The sequence below is a fragment of the Zonotrichia leucophrys genome, chromosome 1A, assembly GCF_028769735.1.
Source record: "Zonotrichia leucophrys gambelii isolate GWCS_2022_RI chromosome 1A, RI_Zleu_2.0, whole genome shotgun sequence".
Lineage (NCBI taxonomy): Eukaryota > Metazoa > Chordata > Aves > Passeriformes > Passerellidae > Zonotrichia > Zonotrichia leucophrys.
In genome coordinates, this window is record NC_088170.1 from 35,287,243 (window position 1) to 35,305,203 (window position 17,961).

The window sequence follows — 17,961 nt, forward strand, 5'->3', positions numbered from 1 at the left end:
ATTATTTTGCTTTTCATTTCAGATAATTTCACCTTTCTTTTCAAGGGAAAGTATTTGACTCCTTGAATATTGTTGGTTCCTAGCTTTTGCATCCATATTTTTGCCTTTTTCTTGTATTTCTTAAAAGAAATATTTATCAATTTTTTTTCTTTCTTCCATCATGAAGTACATGTACACCTTGTGAATAGATTAAGTGATAAAGTCATCAGTCTTAGAATGTTATAAATATTTGTGCAGAGCTTTTCAGCATTTACTACTAATTAATATATCATAAACAATACAATTTTAAATTTGCAAATAAAACAATAAATTTTATAAAGCAGTTGCAGTTACTTTTAACTGACAGTGAGAACTTACAGCTTAAATCCAGGCTTTTTTTCCTTCCCTGACCAGTAAATGGTAATGTATTAAAACCATGTGAGTGATGAATAAAAATAATGCCTGAGGCTTCTGGGGCTCTAAGTAATCTGCATTTCAAAAGAGACTGATGCCAGTCAACTGTATTTGTTTGAAGAGCAGCCAATAAAACACACAGCATGGAAGAGATTTCAAGCAGGAATTACTGAAGATTCAGAGAAATGCCAGATTTTTTGTGACCAGGTAGTGGAATTGTTTTACTGGTTGCTACACACCAGTGCGTGGAAGAGATTAGGCAACTATAAAACCACGGGGCAAATTTGGGAAATTGTCATCTGACAATGCACAATTCTTGAAACAGACAATTCTTCAGATTCACAGCTGAATGTGCTCTATGATTTGATTATGGGAGACTCGCTGTTATCTGGTCCCTCTTTTAATGCATTAGAGTGTCAGGTTGGAAAACAATAGTTTTACTGTGCCAGGCACTGGTGATAAGAAAGCAAAAGCTTTTTGAATAGCTCTGGTTAATATAAATGTACACAGAGCTCTAGTTTGAAGTACAGTATAAATCAATGACGTAGCAGCAGAAGCTCCCAGGAGTTTATTTCAGAAACCTGCCCTCACATGGGGAGGAAAACTGATTCCCACTGTGGCTGATGCTAAATAGTTTCTGCCACGTGAAGGGCAATGTAAGAAGATTATATTGGGACAGTGACTAACACTAAAAATTCAGGAAACTTTGACAGCAAAGATTCTGTTGCTTTGTGATGACCCTTATTTATTCACATTTATTATCTTGTCTACCCCATGTTTTGCCCACGGTGCTGCTCTCACAGATGGGCAGCAACCAAATAGGAGATTTGGACAGACTTAGGCAGGGTCCTCTCAATTTTTTGTATCAGTTGCTATTTGCAGCTATAACTGTGCAATTTTTGAGTGAATACAGTGACAATACCAGTAGAACTACCTGTGCAGGTGAAATTAGGTGGCTACTTAACTCATCAAGTGGACAATACTTAGTGAATAAGGCTGGAGGATCTTGCAAACAGGGGCAGAGGCCACAGGTACGATAGGCAGATAGAGTGCAGCTTCCTTATTAAACTTGGGGGTGGGTGAGCCGAGCAGTGTGTGGAGCTTCTGTTGCTCCCAGGAGCAGGGGGAAGGGTGAAGAATTACTCATCTCTCTTTCTGCACATTCTGTACATTCTGCACATTCTGCACCTCAAGAGACTTAACAGACTAGCATTCTTTTCCACTGGCTATTTGTATGGTATCACCCTACGGCTCTAGTGCTGGTGCTCAGCCTGCTAGGGGCAGGTTTCAGATTTGGGTCTGAATTTTCCCAAAATTCACAGTTACAGGACTTTACTTTGGACTAATGTCTAGTGCTTGGGCTCATTTTTTAAATTATATGACTTGGATACAGTTGTCAGTACAAGTATCCAGATTTTAGTCATCCAGGCACTGACCTAAATTGTTGATCTGATGGAACATGCGTCATTTCAGTGCAGATGGAGGTGAACTTCACCTTGATGACTTTCCTTCTGAGTGTTTTCTTTCATCTATGTCACTGCTGTTTTGTGCAGGATTCTTCAGAAGAAGCATCACAAAAAATGCAGTATACAAGTGTAAAAATGGAGGCAACTGTGAGATGGACATGTACATGAGGAGAAAATGCCAGGAGTGCCGTCTAAGGAAATGCAAGCAGATGGGCATGTTGGCTGAATGTATGTATACAGGTATTTGCATCGTGCAGTCAGAGGGTGCATTAAACACTGGGTTTGCTTGAGTAGTCTGGTTTTGCCAAAGTTATAAAAGATGTCAGATGGCAGGTATGAAAGAAGATGCTGTGCCTGTGCATCAAACCCTGTTGAAAGACAAATGCACTTTTAAGCAATGGGATTTAACTGGTGGTCAGGGATGCGAGGGCATAAGAGGTGAGCAAATGGTGAAGGAAAGCCAGTCCTGCACTGGATGACAGCTCTTAGTCAGCTTGAGTGGGAAGGAGCAGGGGAAGTGGGTCTGTGGGAGACTCCCCAGGAGTCAGGGTTTTGCAGTGTTATGGAAGCCAGAGCAGGAAAGTCCTGGCGCTTTTCTTTCCTCCTCTTTCTGGGGCTCCCCCAGTCAAGTTCTTGCTGGCCAAGTCCAAGTTTTGGCACACACACAATGCCATTTTCAAGAAAAGAGCGGGAGTGTTGCTAGCAGGAAGTCTCTGTGGACTTGCCAAATGTATGTTCCCAGACCTCACCCAGCAATCAGGCAAAGCCAGGTGAGGGCTGGCCCTTTTTTATAGTCTCATTAGCTTTTCTCATGGTGCTACAGGCACATAGGCAGAACTCATAGACATATAGGCCCAGAAATGAGCCCAATGGATTTTAATAATGTTGCATAGTAAAACAAATATTGTATTTAGACTGACAGTTTATAAACTTTATTGAGCTTCAAGCTGGATAACTTAGAACAATGGGGATATTGAAGTACAACTTTGAACATGTTTAAAGCTCCTCTTTGAGTTATTGCACAATTTTTGTAAGCCTGCTCCTGAAAACACTCTGCAAATATCTGCTCTTTTGCCTTCCATGAATAAGACTACAATTTATTCCTCTTGACGGCTCCAGTCACTTTAGCATACACGTATGTGTGAAATCAATTTAGGTTCATACAGGAAATTAATCTACTTGGAATTTTTAATATATTTCTATCCTTCAATCTGATCAGAAGATGCTATAGTAACTCTTGGTTATATGAGAAACAATAAGCTCCATCAATATTTCGAAGGTGTTGCCAGCATAATGTAATTAATCTTTCATTCTGCAAATTGAACAGGCTGCAAAGATCCTGAGATAGGACATATTCTTGTGCAATGCATAAATACATGAGCAGACCCCACTTTGATGGAAGAACCAATGCATTCTGTATTGTCAAAGGAAAATAATTCCCCTGTGGAGCTCACCCCTGTTCCATTGCTGCAAAATTCTGAGGATTCAAGATAGTATGAGTCACTCAGTGCAGCAAAAACCCAACAACCCACTGCTGAAAAAATAAAACCAGGTCAGCGTAAATAATACTGACTGGGACCACATGAAACTTTTATGCTGGCCTATCATTTTCACAAGCTGGCACAGGGGAAATAAAAGCCAGTGGGTGCTGCTGCCATTTGACTCCCTCTCTGCAATGGAAACACGGGGTATCTTATTTTGCTCATGACTTAACCATAAGTGTGCTCTAATGCACTGCAATGAGGATGTTTGGCAAGGCACCATTTAATGGCTTTAAAGTAGGAGTGTGCTGTATAATTGCTTTTTGTTCCAGGCAATCTAGGACAGTAAAACATGAAACTTCTGGTAGTACAGGGCATTTATTTGAAAAAATATGACTAGGAAATAAAAGCTTACCTTGAACTTTGTTTCACTTACTCATTTTGTAGGATTGTAATTGCAAGCTCTGTGGATTCTTTTTTCTGTCTGAACAAGGAGCTAAAGTATTATAAATATTTATGGCACAGCTACTCAACAATCTTTCTCCTGCCCTTTATGTGCAAACTACAGACAGACCAAAATTACTACCCATCAAATTCAGTCATTTGCTGTCATCTGGATCTAAACTGCAAGTTTCTTGGGTGAAATGTCTACCTAGGGAAGACCCAGGTTCTGCCACTCTTCCTAGAATTTAATACTCATTGAAACCTAGCTATCTCTGAGCAAAAAAGTGATGTCCTGTCTCACACAAAAGTTTTTCAGATGACTTAAATGGAGCCAGAATAAGATATCAAGGTAATACTTAAAAGCAAGAAGCATGAGGAAATTCTGTCTTAATGCTTAAGGCAAATGTAAAGCAAATTTTCCCTAGGAAGGCAATAGACCAGAACCTAAGCTGGTGGAAAACAGCACAAGCCCATTAACAGCACCAAAGAATGCACTGAATAATTTAGAAAAAGAAATCTATGGTGCTGTGTGGCACCACAAATTACATGGCTCAATACCAATTATTATCTCTATCATTCCTATTCCCTCCTTTCAAGGTATTCTTTGCAGGTCTTATTTTAATCATGTAAATTTCCTCTTCTCTCAGCAGTTCAGGTAGGTCATTTTATATAGGGCTTAAACAGGAAATTAAAAACATTCACAATGAGATTCACTGGTTTCATGGTATCTTCCTCCACATCATATACTCACTGAATGGGCCTCTTTTCCTGCTCTGCATTTTTAAAGGTGAAGAATGGGAAGAATACTTGAGAGAAAAAAAGGAGGAAAGAGAGAAAGAGAGAAAGAAAGAAAGAGAGAGAGAGAGAGAGAGAGAGAGAGAGAAAGAAAGAAAGAAAGAAAGAAAGAAAGAAAGAAAGAAAGAAAGAAAGAAAGAAAGAAAGAAAGAAAGAAAGAAAGAAAGAAAGAAAGAAAGAAAGAAAGAAAAAGAAAGTCAGTCCTGTGCTTAAAATAAATAGGTTTATTTTTAGATGAATACTTAGGTGTTTACTTGTTCATTTGTGACTTCTGACTGTCTTCCACAGATTGTGTAGGGTACCTACTGTTCCTCTCTTTGGTTAGAACAAGAAAATTGATAGTTTATAGGACATCCAAACAAGGATGGTTCCTGGTTCAAAGTACTGAAATGTAGTCTAGAACAAAAAAAAAAAAAAAAAAAGAAGAAAAAATCCCATACCACAAATTCAAAAATCATTTTTTGCAAGTGAAACTCTATAGTCAAATCACAGCCTTATGCACTTCTCTAATACAATAAAAAGTAAAATGACAACACCAGCTGGGTAACTTCTTAAATACATTTTAAAGGTATTTTGCCAGTCTGAGTTTACATTTTCAGCTTTGGTCTACCTGTGTAGTGAGGTAGACCACTAAAGCCTGGGGATCCCCTCTTCTGTGTGGGCTTTCTTTCCAAAAACTGTGCGCAACAGACCTAATATTGCTTGAGGATTATTGAAAATATCCAAAGCCCTTCATGTAAGAACAGCTGCACCTCCACCATTGTTTTGGATCAGAGCAAAAGAGCATTACTTTGATGACAGTCTTCCAGTTGTTCCTATTTTTTGCACTTTGGCTCAGGTCTTGGAGCACAGGAAAGGCTTTTCTCTTCTATAAAACTGAAACAAATACAGTATACTTCCAGCACTAATGGGCTTTTTTGCCTGTAAGAATAGATTAGATCTGGTCCAAGGCAAGACCCCTGACATGCTCAGTGTGTGGATTCTGGGCCAGCAGACCCAACTGTTTTGCTCTGCAGATAAGCTCCATGTGGGGAAGACCACTCATAGTGTGTGCTTAGCTTGACTCAGTAGGATCACATCCAAAGATAGTGACACGTTCAGGAGATGATCTGCACAGGTAAGAGGGCTGTTGGTGTAAGGGGCATCCATGGGCATGTCTAAGTACCTCTTCAGTGCCTCAGGCATTTATAAATCCAATTGCTTTGTGTTGCATTATGTGTCCTAGGTCTCTTAACAGAGATACAGTGCAAGTCAAAAAGGCTACGGAAAAATGTGAAGCAGCCCCCAGATCAGACAGTCAGTGAAGACAACGAAGGCCATGATGTGAAACAAGTAACTTCTACAACTAAAATATATAGGGTAAGAGAATTCTTGTAATAGCTCATTACTGGTGATGTGATTTTTGTTAAGTGCATCTCGTACAGTGAATAAAGGGTATTGAAAACCCTCTGGAGCTATCTGCGTTGATTAAAACTCTGTCTTCAACTAAGTCAAGGAAATACCTTGAGTGTAGATGTAGTTCTGATATTTTTAGTCAAAACCCTGTAAAGCATCTGTAAGATCCATGCAGTATCTTTTCTGTGGTGCAAATATCACATACATTGAGGTGTGATATTAAAACTTGAACATACCTAGTTATTTGCTAATAATTTCCTTCTGATAATTAACCACACGAACCTATGCTGTTTAACAACATTATACACCTCTCTTCTGTACACTTCTGTAAGAGCCTCAGTGACAAGCAAGCCTCTTATCTCCTTAGTCTCCAAATGGTGAAAAATGTATAGCTTTTGCCTAAAGCAGGAGATGCTACATCATTACTATGACTGCATTTCATGATGGGCTTTTTTTTTTTTTTGCCAGTATAGGAGAAGGTAGAATTTACACCAGAGCAGCAGAAACTTCTTGATTATATTATGGATTCATACAGTAAACAACAAATACCCCAGGAGGTGTCAAAAAAGCTAGTAAGTATACCGACAAATTCATTTTTGAAACACTGATAATGAAGTTGAGGACTACAAGGCAAAAATATTTATAGTCAGCATAAGTAGGTGTAGTAAGTAGAGCAAACTGTGGGCTTACACTTTAAGTATGCTGAAAGTGGGGCAGAATCTTTCCCATTCAGTCAACAATTAGACCACATCTTTATGAAACTTAAATGTTAAGAAAAATCTTACAACTGTAGAATAAGACTCTTATGATCAAATCTAACCTTTGCTGATTGGAGCTTTGTTTTCTCCATTGTCAGTGTAGGCAGTGATTTGAGTTTGAGTTGCTGTCAAGCTTCCTTTCCTGTAAAGACACCAGCCTGGAATCTTGAAAATGTTTTCTAGAGTAAAAGACACTGTCTACTTTTTATGCTGCCTTCCAAAATACTTGGTTTTGACAACATTGGAGACAAATTACAGTGTTTGGTGGAACCTTTGCCTGGTCCAGTCTAATAGCTCTTGTATTTCATGCTCCTAAATAGGAAATGTCAGTGAAAATTACCAGATTTTGTTTGGTTTGATTTTCAACAGCTGAATGAGGAGTTCAGTGCTGAAGGAAATTTTCTGATTTTAACGGAAATGGCCACCAGTCACGTGCAGGTTCTTGTGGAATTCACTAAAAAACTACCAGGTACATCCAGGGTGTTGGGGAAATATTTGTTATTGCAATGCTTGTATGCCTGTGTGTTGCCTTTTGGAAAGCTTTGCATATATTTTAAAGACTATTTAAAAATGCCTGATCCTTCTACGCACTGTTTAGGTACTGAATAAAGAAAAGGTGCTTTGTGATCAGAAGAATAGTAGACTGAGCAATCCAAACTCTGCTACTCCAAGATGTGGCACCCTTTAGCTATTGACAGAGAAAATGCTCAGAGAAGGGATTGTGTCTGTAGAGAGATTTTATTTTTATATATTGCTGCAGTGCCAAATAGTCTGCCTCTAAATTACCACTAACACTTGCTAGACTCTACTTGATTCCCTTTGCTGCTTTTCTAGCAATGCTTCTAGGTTATAACACCCACTGAATTGTGAGTCCCACACAAGAAATTTTTCTAGTTGGTGGCACCAGTATTTATGGTCCTTGCATAGTGTGTTATGGACAAGTGCTGAAAATCTGAGTTTATTAGCATTTTTTTAACTCTCAAGTTCATGTTACCTCAAGACTGAACACTGGGCATATGGTAGAGGTCCCTTTAACTAAGGAAGGTGCACTGTAACACTGAAAGCAGCATGGCAGTGGGAAAGGAGTGTAGAGAGCTCTGGTGGAAACACAACAGGAGATGTTGTGGAGCAACATCAGGTTAGACAAAATTCTCACTATTGGTTATGCACCACCACCCTTTGCTGATCCTCTAAAATACCATGAACACTGAAATATGTGTGTAATCCTCATAAAATCTGGGGAGGTTCAAATTAGTGTCATGTGCTGAAGTCCAGTTTTGAATGTCTGCAGCAATTAGCAAGCCTACTGACACCAGCATGGAGGTTATGCAGATGTGTGGCACCTCACAGGCAGGAACTGCAGGACAGAAAGAAGTGGGAGCTGTTTCTATTGCTGTCTGATTTGTCTCTAATGTGTCCTCAGGCTTCCAAACCCTTGATCATGAAGACCAGATTGCTTTGCTGAAGGGCTCAGCAGTAGAAGCCATGTTCCTCCGCTCCGCTGAGATCTTCAGCAGGAAACTTCCCTCGGGACACACCGTCCTCCTGGAAGAGAGAATCCGCAATAGTGGTAGGTGTCCTGCTCAATGAGGCAAAACCAACCACACCATTCCACTTCTGTGTCAGCATTTGGCCCTTGGGAAGCTGGTAAGATTGTTTAATAGCATTGAGACAGACTTATCTGAATGTTCTTTACATTAACTAGAACAAATCTAACTAAGCCTCGAGTCTAAAGTTCATAAGGTAAAGGATTCTTTACAAGTACCTTCCAACTTTTATGAATGCTACATCAAATAAATCTAGTGCATGTTTCCAGTGATAAGAATGAAAGAATGATGAAGAAGAGCTACTACCATTTCAAATTGTTCACATAAAGTATTGGTAATTATGCTTTCAAAGACAATCCCCATAAGCAGAAAAGAAAAAAAATATTTTAGGATGTTACTGAAGATGACTGAAAGCAAGCACCTATTCTTAGGGTTGTTCTGGTAAAATTGAATCACACATAGAAGAATTATAAATACAGCAGATTTTGAGTATGTTTTTTTCTTCTTAAAGTCCATTGAAAGCTCAGTGACTCTGATAAGTTCCACTGGTTCTAGACATAGATTGTAATAATTATGAAAAGGCAAATGGGCCTAGATGCTGTTTGTTCCTTAGAGCAGAAGTTGTGTTGTACATTATTATGCATTCTTTGTGCTCCACCAATACAATACTGAATGTTTGCCTTTTTCAGTATTGACCAGCAAGCTTTATCCAACCCTCAGATACCTATCAATGAATATTCAAAGGGATCAGCAATTCTGAATGAGAGAGTCAGTCTATAGATTCTGCCTTCTGACTTTCCTTTTTAAGGATCGGAAGGAGAAGAGACAGAAGAACATGTAACCTTAATATTAGTCATGGGAATGGGCTTGAACTCAGTTCAGAAACTACTACTGATGTAGGCAAAATTAAGCCAATATTTACATAGCTGATCCACTGAAAAGGTTCAGAAAACTTGAGAATAATTCACTAGCTGAACATATGTATTTATTTTGGCTTGGCACACTCATTATAATTAGTAGTTTTTTTGTATTTCTTTCATATTCATTGATTATAAGAGGGTACTATTTGATGGACTGGAAACAGTGATTTCCAGAGTAATTTTAATAACTTCTGGTCCAGGTTCTGCAGGCAGAGCAGTATGCCAAGAAGGCCAGATATGTTTCCTGGAAACTGTAATGAGTTGTCACAGATCCAAATGTCTTCATTAAGAGATTTTTTTACTGGATTATAACCCAAATTTTTCATAAAAATAGGTTTTGGGGAAACGAATCCATATGGCAACATGATTACTGAAAACTTCTCTAATCTGAACAATGAGTATGAAGCTTCTTTTTTCCAGGTAGTCATTAAAAAAAAAAAAAAAAAAAAAAAAAAAAACAAAAAAAGCAAACCCAAAAGCAAGAAATACTTTAATCCAGAACATTTCATAAGCCCCCCTTATGTCATACCAATAATTTTCCTTAGTCATAATGTAAAAATATTCTGTTCATTTTCTGCAGCTCTGGAATCCAGATGAGATGCAATATTACATTTTACAAGTTTGTGCTTGAATTCATGATAATACAACTGGCTGGAATACTACATTGTATCCTGCCTCAGTATTATTTACCTGTCATGTTGCAGATTTAAAAAAAACCACATTTTGTGTAGAACAATTTAGAAGAAATTTGTGTAGAAATTTCAAGACAAGCAACAAATGTGGTATGTTTCCTGCAATTCTTTTTTTTTTTTTTCTGTGGGGAAAAACTCCAGGGTAAATTAAAAGCAAACTCTTAGAACAAAAACCTAGGCTGAATAATTCCCAAGAAATGAAACACAATAACTTTTTAAACCTGTGTGCATGTATAAATACAAATGTGTATCTTCTTGCTCTCTGAAGAAGCTTTCTAAAATATCTTCCCTCAAGCCAGGATCAAGTTGAAGACATAAGAGGAAATTCTGATGTTAGAACTTCCCCCCCCATGTATTACAAAAGGATAACGTATTATCCAGCTTACTGCTGCTGACTGCATTTTTTCCTTCTATTTATAGCCAGAATAAAAGAACTCATATATTTTATTTCTCTACTTAGTGCAAATGCAAACCTACTTTAAAAGATTTTCCTTTGCTGCATTTAATGGGGCTGTGACAATAATAAAAGCAGCTTGTAAATCTTTGCATTTCTAGTTTAATTACTGTTACTGGACCTATTTAAGTTTTAAATAAATTAAACTTTGAAATAGTTTTAAAATATCGACTATAGAAATAGCTTATTTTTGCAGTTTAAATACTCATTATTTTCATGTGTCAAAGTTTAAACAAAATTATAGAAAGGCATCCAAATTCTTCTGTTATCATTGTTTACAGATACAGCTTTCAATGTTATTTCAAGAATATGTAATATAAATTACAGTAAAATAAAATATTACAAGTATTCAATATTAAAAATATTAAATATTATGCAGTTCACACCCCTGAATGTCATAGAACTCAACACCAGGGCTCTAGGTTTCATGGTAGCCTGTACCAAATGTGACGTTAGAGTAGAAATGTAAACAATCTTTTCCAGTCTTAACCAGTAAGGACAAATGCTACTAAAAGCTGCAGCTGCCCATTATCATGTTATAGACTGGTCCAAGAGACAAGAATGGCCAGAAGAGATTAAACTCCTCTTTTTCCATATGCCTCACTGGAAAACCAACAAATGAACACAGAAACAAAAAGGCTAAATGCAGCAAACTGAAACATACAAAGACAACAGAGAGCATCAGAAGAAATTCAGTGATGGCTGAGTGGGAGTTTGAAAATCAAAATTATAGGTAGCAAATGAAAAAACAGCATCACAATTATTTATGGCTCCTAGTGATGTCCTAAACATTGTCATGCCAGCAGCCATAAATTATTGCTGGTAGTCAGAATTTCTGTCTGTATATTTTTAGGTAGAGAATAATGTCTGAATATCACAGAAGTTCTATTGTCAAGCTTTGATGCCTGTATCCATAAAATCAGGGAGGGTGGTGGCGATTCTGCCTGAAAGTCACAAGCTGTCCTGCATTCTGTCACCTGCCACCATGTCCACTTTGAAGCTGCTCTCATCTATTAATATTTATGTCTTCTCTGCTCTGCTTGTATGGAATGTTTGGGGTTTTTTTCCTGATAAAGAAGTCAGAGATCTGGTGGTGATGACCTTTGAGCATTATCAGCATTCATTTTCATTCTCATGCTGATGAGGCATATTTTTATTTCTCAGCTTGTGCATATTGCTCAAGTCCTGCTGCACCCCAGAGAATGCCTTTGTTTGAGCCCTGATGGTCTTTCTCTGTAAGCCATTAGGAAAATTCTTGCATTAGGTGCTCCTGTGACTGAAATCCTCTCCTACACACCCTAATATTGAGACTTAATGAGAAATACAGACTATTTAAATTTAATGTTACTGAGATTTGTTGCCATTTACTCATCTTATTTGATGGTTCACTATGCATATACCATATTGTGATTTACTCATTCTGTGAAAGGCTGACATTCTAGTAATTTAATGCTTGGTGTTTTTCTGTTATTTTGAAAGTAAATTCTCCCCATCATTGAGCAGTACACTCTTTTTAAAAAACAGAGCTGAGATACAGAAATTTTTCTTTGTGAGTATTTGTAGTTTTGCTAAAGATACCAGGTTTCAGTAGTCATGAAAAGACAGAGATTTTTATTTCGTCACTTTACTCTACAGAGCAGTTCTAGGAATTTGCGTATTGGGAAATAAAATACTGATATTGACAGAAAGGGAAGAATCTGGACCCAAATTTTAAGTTGGCAGCAGGACCTCTGACATTGTGAAACACACTGTTGCCTTCCTGGATGGGGTACAGGTGCTGAAGTACACTCAGATCCAAGATAAAAAAAGAAATAGCCGCACTTTCAAAGCATTGGCAAGAGGCCACCTCTTGCCATCGAATGTGGGATACAAAGTTCCCACTGATTTGGATAAGAGGCTCCTGCAACCAAAAGCAAAGTTTGATATTGGAGCATGGATACCGAATAACTTCCATTGCCCTTGTGTTTATTATAATTTGGTTATTAGTACTGAGCAAGAGTGGTTCTTCAAACCCCCCTTGTGCTGGGGTTTGTGCAGAGAAACAAAATGATCTTCCCTGACGTGTCCAAAGTGTCTAACCCTCCAAATGGTCATGTGCATCCTCGTGGAAGGACACATCATCCTGTGACTCAAGGCAGAACTGGCACACTGCCCAAAACATTAGGAAATTTAGACCACTCTAAATTGCAAAATATAGGAAAGAGCTTTTCTGTCCACACACCTTTCCTGCACAATCTACCACACCGAGTCATCCAGTTCTAGGTACCTGAACCACAATTAAAGTTGCTAAAATTATTTAAACCATATCTACACAATAGATCTATACCCATGAAAGCAAAACAGATGTTAGGAACCCAAACTCTTTCCTTCTGCATGTGTGTTTCTTGAGGCCAAAAGCATTTTTAGACTCTGCCTATGAAGACTAGCTCAAGGTGCTGCAGATGCTGCTAGTGTGTGCCAGACCACATTTCTCCCTTGACTCTTGACTCAGGCCACTGCTAAAGGAGGGTATGTGGAAAGGTCATTTGCACCCTCCTTACAGGCTGGGTTTGTTGTTTGTTTGTTTGTTTGTTTTTTTTTTTTAACTAAGGTTTCTTTGCTTGCAATTATGACTTAACAGAGGTCCCATAGTTTGCTTTAAAGAAGATGAGAGTTTGGTACTCGGTTGTGAGTTCTGCTCAACACATGCTAAATCTCATTTAAGTTGGCCATTTAACCCCTACAAGATAATGGCAGACAGAAAAGAATGTGCCCCTGCTCTGATGTGTCTTCTCTCCTGGCTAGATTTTCCCCTGGTTTGGCACTCAGCATCTCAGGGGTGAATTTGGTCAGTGTTTAAAGCACCATTTATGCATTTGAATAGCTCAGAAGGGAGAGCTAATAAGCAGCATGAAAAACAATTATGGTAGATAGAACAATGTGAAAGATAAAGTGTAAGTTTGTGAGTAATTAGAATATTTTATTTGCATAAAGCAGCTACTAATATACCCTTGGTTTCATATTCACTAATGTTTAAATGTTTATAAAGAAAAAATGATCTCTATCTATATTAATAACACAGTGTTAGTTACTGTTAATTAGCATTTACTCTCAAGCTTTCTTTTTGCAATAGATTAATTATTCAGTTTTGCAACACAGCCAAAGTAGACGAGAGAATGCTGCCTCAAAAAGCTGGCAATACTGACCTGATATCACAGTAAATACACATATTCCAGAATGATGTTAAACAGATAATTATTCATGGCCTGAAACTGCAAACCTTATGATATCAGGTATCAGTCATCTTACCTTTAAAGAGTAATCATAGCAACAAAACTCTAAAAAAGACAAGATCTAAAGTAATGTTGTGCCTTGAACTACAGATGGGGATGAACTTGTGCAAGTAAGGGATGTTGAATGAATAATGTTCATGGGTTTAAATCTGCTCTAGTTTGATGCTGCAAAGCTGCACTCAGTAAAGCCTGTATTTCCCAGTGACCACACTTGGATTTACAGCCAGACATGCTTGAACACAACAAAATAATCAAATGATCTGCAGCATCTTCTGCAGGTGGCTGAGCTGGGTTAGGTAGGAATTTGTACAACACAGAAAGATGCCCAATGGCATGTGAAGGATAAGCATGCTCTTACTGCCATAATGCTGCATGAAATAAGGTTTTTGAAACCTTTTTGAAGAAAGTTAGGAAGGAGGCACTATTAGCAGTGACCAGGAAGCTCTGCCTGCCTGACAGCACTGTACAGGGCTCTCATCTGATCTAAATATAGAAGGTAAGGCAGAACTAACTTTTCTGTTCTCAATGAAGCCAGAAATATAATTTCATTTATTTGATTTTTTTTTTTCACTTTTGAGCAAGAATTTGTAGTAATGACTTTGGGAAAACCATGTAACTCACTTCTCCAGCCTTTCCAGTTACAAGCACAAATCACTTTTAATTCTTGTTCTGATAATCTGAAGTGGCAACATCTCATACAGTAGCTAGGAAAAAAAAAAGTAAGAGCTATAAACATCTGTTTCCTGTGTTTCCTCGTTGTTTTTTTTTTTTTTTTTTTTTCTTTCTGTTGGAGTTTACTAAATCCAAACCGAAGCTTTTACAATCACATTAGAAAACAGCTCCCTCTTGTGACAGAAAAGCAATTTGTGTAACGTGCATGCAGGAAGATGAACTAAGAGCAGGGAAACTTCAGCGTAGGTGGGATGACAGCAAAACTACTAAGAGAAAAGATTCCATTATCCTAGCTCCAAAATTGCTCATTTTTCATGGATTTTTTTCATAATTGTCTTGTGACATATATCAGTTTAAAGATTTTGAAGTTCTCCCTGGGAAAAGTGGTAAATCACTTGCGTTGCTCAAACATCCCTTTTTAATTTCCTTTCATCTGTATGGTTATATTTCTTTGTTTGCAGTACACTAATGCAGAGTTCTCTGCAGTAATTTCATTTGCTTTCACATCTATACTCATTTTTTGCTTTACCCTTCCATACTTAATGTTAGCTTAGAAGCTCTCTGGGCAGGGATTGTTTCACTGCATGCTTAGGCATTGTTTGGAGCAGTGAGGACGTGAATTTAGATCCTCACTAGCTTTTCCATATCCTGTTTGCCAGCACCATTTTCATCCTACTTCTGCTATACAGACAATAGGATTTGAGGAGTTTGGGGTCACCAAAAGCAATAAATCAATCCAGCTGAAAGCTAGACTGACCTTCAAAAGAAAAAAGAGAAAAAACCTTCAATTTATGAATATGAGAAACAAATGATGGGAGTCAGCCACAGCCCACTTCCTACCATTTCTTGTTTCCTGTCAAGATGATTGTGCCCACAATATTGAGCAGCACAATACCTTGCACAGAGACTTCTAAAAATACCAACTTTGTCTTAGACTTTTCTCATGTTGCCGCTGAGCTACTCATTTCCATGAAAGGAATTAATTTGCTCTGCTTTAGGGCCCAGCTTTTCACTTCTTTTTTTTTCTACTTTCATGCAAACTTTAAGACTTTGGTGTTCCGTATATATGTGCTACTTACATATTATAAGGAACCTTGGCATTTCAAACCACCCAAGAGGGAGGCAGGGGGTTCCCCAAAAGTTAGCAATTACAAGTATTCAAAATTCTAAGTAGTTAATGCTGATGACTAACAGCATAAGTCTCGCAGCACATTAGATGCTATGACTATTGTTTGCCCTGAAAGAAGGGCCAGCTGAGTTAGTAACTTCTACAGGACAAGCTGACCCACATCATATATATCCCTTTAATTGACTTAGTAGTATTGAACTCATCAAGGAAACAAGATTTGTGGCTTGTAGTCTGAAGTGAACATGGGTTGCTCATGTCATGTGTTTAAAAACATGACTCAGCCATGAAATACACCACGCCCTGCAAGATCATTCCTTCACTGTTGGGACACATAACTATTCCACTGCTTGAAGTAAATTCACTGTCACAGCAAAATGTGACTGTTTCATTGTTGAGTCAAGTGACTTCATGTTTCCTTCCTTTGAGTTCCACATGCTGAGTTTCAGTTTGAATTTTGCCTACTGGGGGCACTCCAAACCGCACCAGTCCTGGACTTCAGCTTGGTGCTGTACACAACGCTCAAACCCACAGGAATTCACATGGCTTCCAAAGGAAGTTATAAAGACTTCTCCTAGAACAGCTCAAAATTAAGATTAAATCTACAAGAGATCCTGTGGCCCTCATCTGTGGGAGCCAAAGAGGTTCCCATCCTTTCAGCCAAGCAAGGCCAAAAGGTTCTCGCTGCAGAACCACTGTTTTGGATGTCTACACTGCTTCAGAGCTGCAAGCAGCTGCTGTCAATAGTTTAGTGTCTGCTCTGAGGACTCACACATCATTTAAAAGAGGAATAATTTTGATGTCACAGGACTTCTCTTTTACACCAGAGAGTAGGATGGAGTACATCTGTAATTCAAGGCTAACTAAGAACATTGTGATCTGATGACAAAGTCATCAAGAAGTAGTCCCATTGGCAGGCCTTAGTTTGGAAACCCTAAAGGCTTCTGCTGATGGTGAATCACATGATCATATTCTTAAATAGGCCTGGATTGTAGCTATTTTTGACTCTGTATTTTAGAACACATTATTTTATGCTTTAAGGTAGTAGTAGTTGCATGCAAGTTGATCTTGGACTGCAGGTAATCCTAGACCTGATGAAAGTTTCAGGCTACATAAAAGGAGTAATTAAATGTCTTTATGGAGACAACTGAAGCAACTGCCCAAGGCACTTGGCTGTAGAGTTGGGCTGGAATTAAACCATACACCCTGAGAGATTTCCACATAACTAATGCAGAGACAGGGAACACAGGGTCTGCTTCTTAATGAGGATTATCAGCAGACAAGGAAACCACCTATGGGACTTGTCCTGAAGATCCATATGGACAAACCTGCAGAGTGAAATCAGTTGTTTGAAAGAAAGACCTTGAAACCATGCAAAAAGAAATTGCCAGTGTTTGCCTGTGTCTAGTTTGCTCTGGAAAACAAGGATGTGCTTGCACTTCTGTAACTAATTGTCTTGCATCATGATTTCTGTAGTAGATTTAACTCACCAAGACAGTCAATATGAAATATTAAATAATTTCTGTGTAGCAATAAACCAGAGTGCTTCAATAATTAAGACATATTATAACAATTTTTTCATTCTCACAGGTATCTCAGATGAATTCATAACTCCCATGTTTAATTTTTATAAAAGCATTGGAGAGCTGAAGATGACACAGGAAGAATATGCACTGCTCACAGCCATAGTTATCCTGTCTCCAGGTAACTTCTCATCCAGAATTAAATATTAGTGGTTCTGGAAAGAAAGCATGAGGAGCAGATGTGAGATTTGTAAAAACTTACATTCTGCATGGAGTAAGTCAATGTGCATGCTCATTCTGTATATTCAGCTGTTAAACCAGAAAAAAAGCACAGAAATGCAAACTCCAAATGTCCTGCTACACCCTTTGATTTTGAATACAAGGAAGAAACTGCTTAAATAACGTTCTTTTAAAAATTATGTGTATCTCTTCACTGCTTAGCAAAACAGGCTTCTTCCTTCAGAAAACCCCAAATGTGGCTACATAAGCACATCATCACTGACCACTGTGGAATGCTACTTATTTTAAAGGGGAATTGGGAAACCTATAACTTAGAATAACTTAGAGTGTGGCAATGGAGGTCTTCAGAATTTATTGGGAGGTTTCCAAACCAGGTTTCATGAAACATGGGAAGGTGAAGCATTTCCATCACTCTCTGAGTGACTGTGTCTCAGGAAATTTTTTTACACCAAAAATCCCATCCTTCTCTTCTCCTCCCAATCCAAGTATTCAAACACGTTTCCATACGAACAAAATAAAATTACAAGTATTTTCTAACAAGGAAATTTAATCTGAGGATGAAGATGTTTGATTTCACCCTGGTGACCTGGTTTTACACTCTACTGGCTAAATTCCCCAGGAGTACTACACCTCCAAGATCTTAGGGTCTTGCTCAGCTTTTGAAATGCATTTTATGACATATTCTGGTGCAGAACCAGAGTATGGAGGGATGATGACAGAACTCCAGTGAAACACTGCAGACTTAAAACAGTTCAGTTCTTAATAAGGTTAAAAATTTTCTCT

The 17,961-nt window shown here is 38.1% G+C and overlaps 1 protein-coding gene across 1 annotated transcript in view; it reads left to right on the plus strand.

Annotated features, from left to right (window-relative positions):
- Positions 1–17,961, plus strand: part of NR1H4 (nuclear receptor subfamily 1 group H member 4) — a 30,838-nt gene that overhangs the window by 11,789 nt on the left and 1,088 nt on the right. The window contains exons 3-8 of the mRNA XM_064731669.1: positions 1,947–2,087; positions 5,805–5,938; positions 6,448–6,546; positions 7,102–7,201; positions 8,156–8,302; positions 17,006–17,119. Of these exons, the coding sequence (XP_064587739.1) occupies positions 1,947–2,087; positions 5,805–5,938; positions 6,448–6,546; positions 7,102–7,201; positions 8,156–8,302; positions 17,006–17,119 (735 nt within the window). The remainder of the gene's footprint in view (positions 1–1,946; positions 2,088–5,804; positions 5,939–6,447; positions 6,547–7,101; positions 7,202–8,155; positions 8,303–17,005; positions 17,120–17,961) is intronic.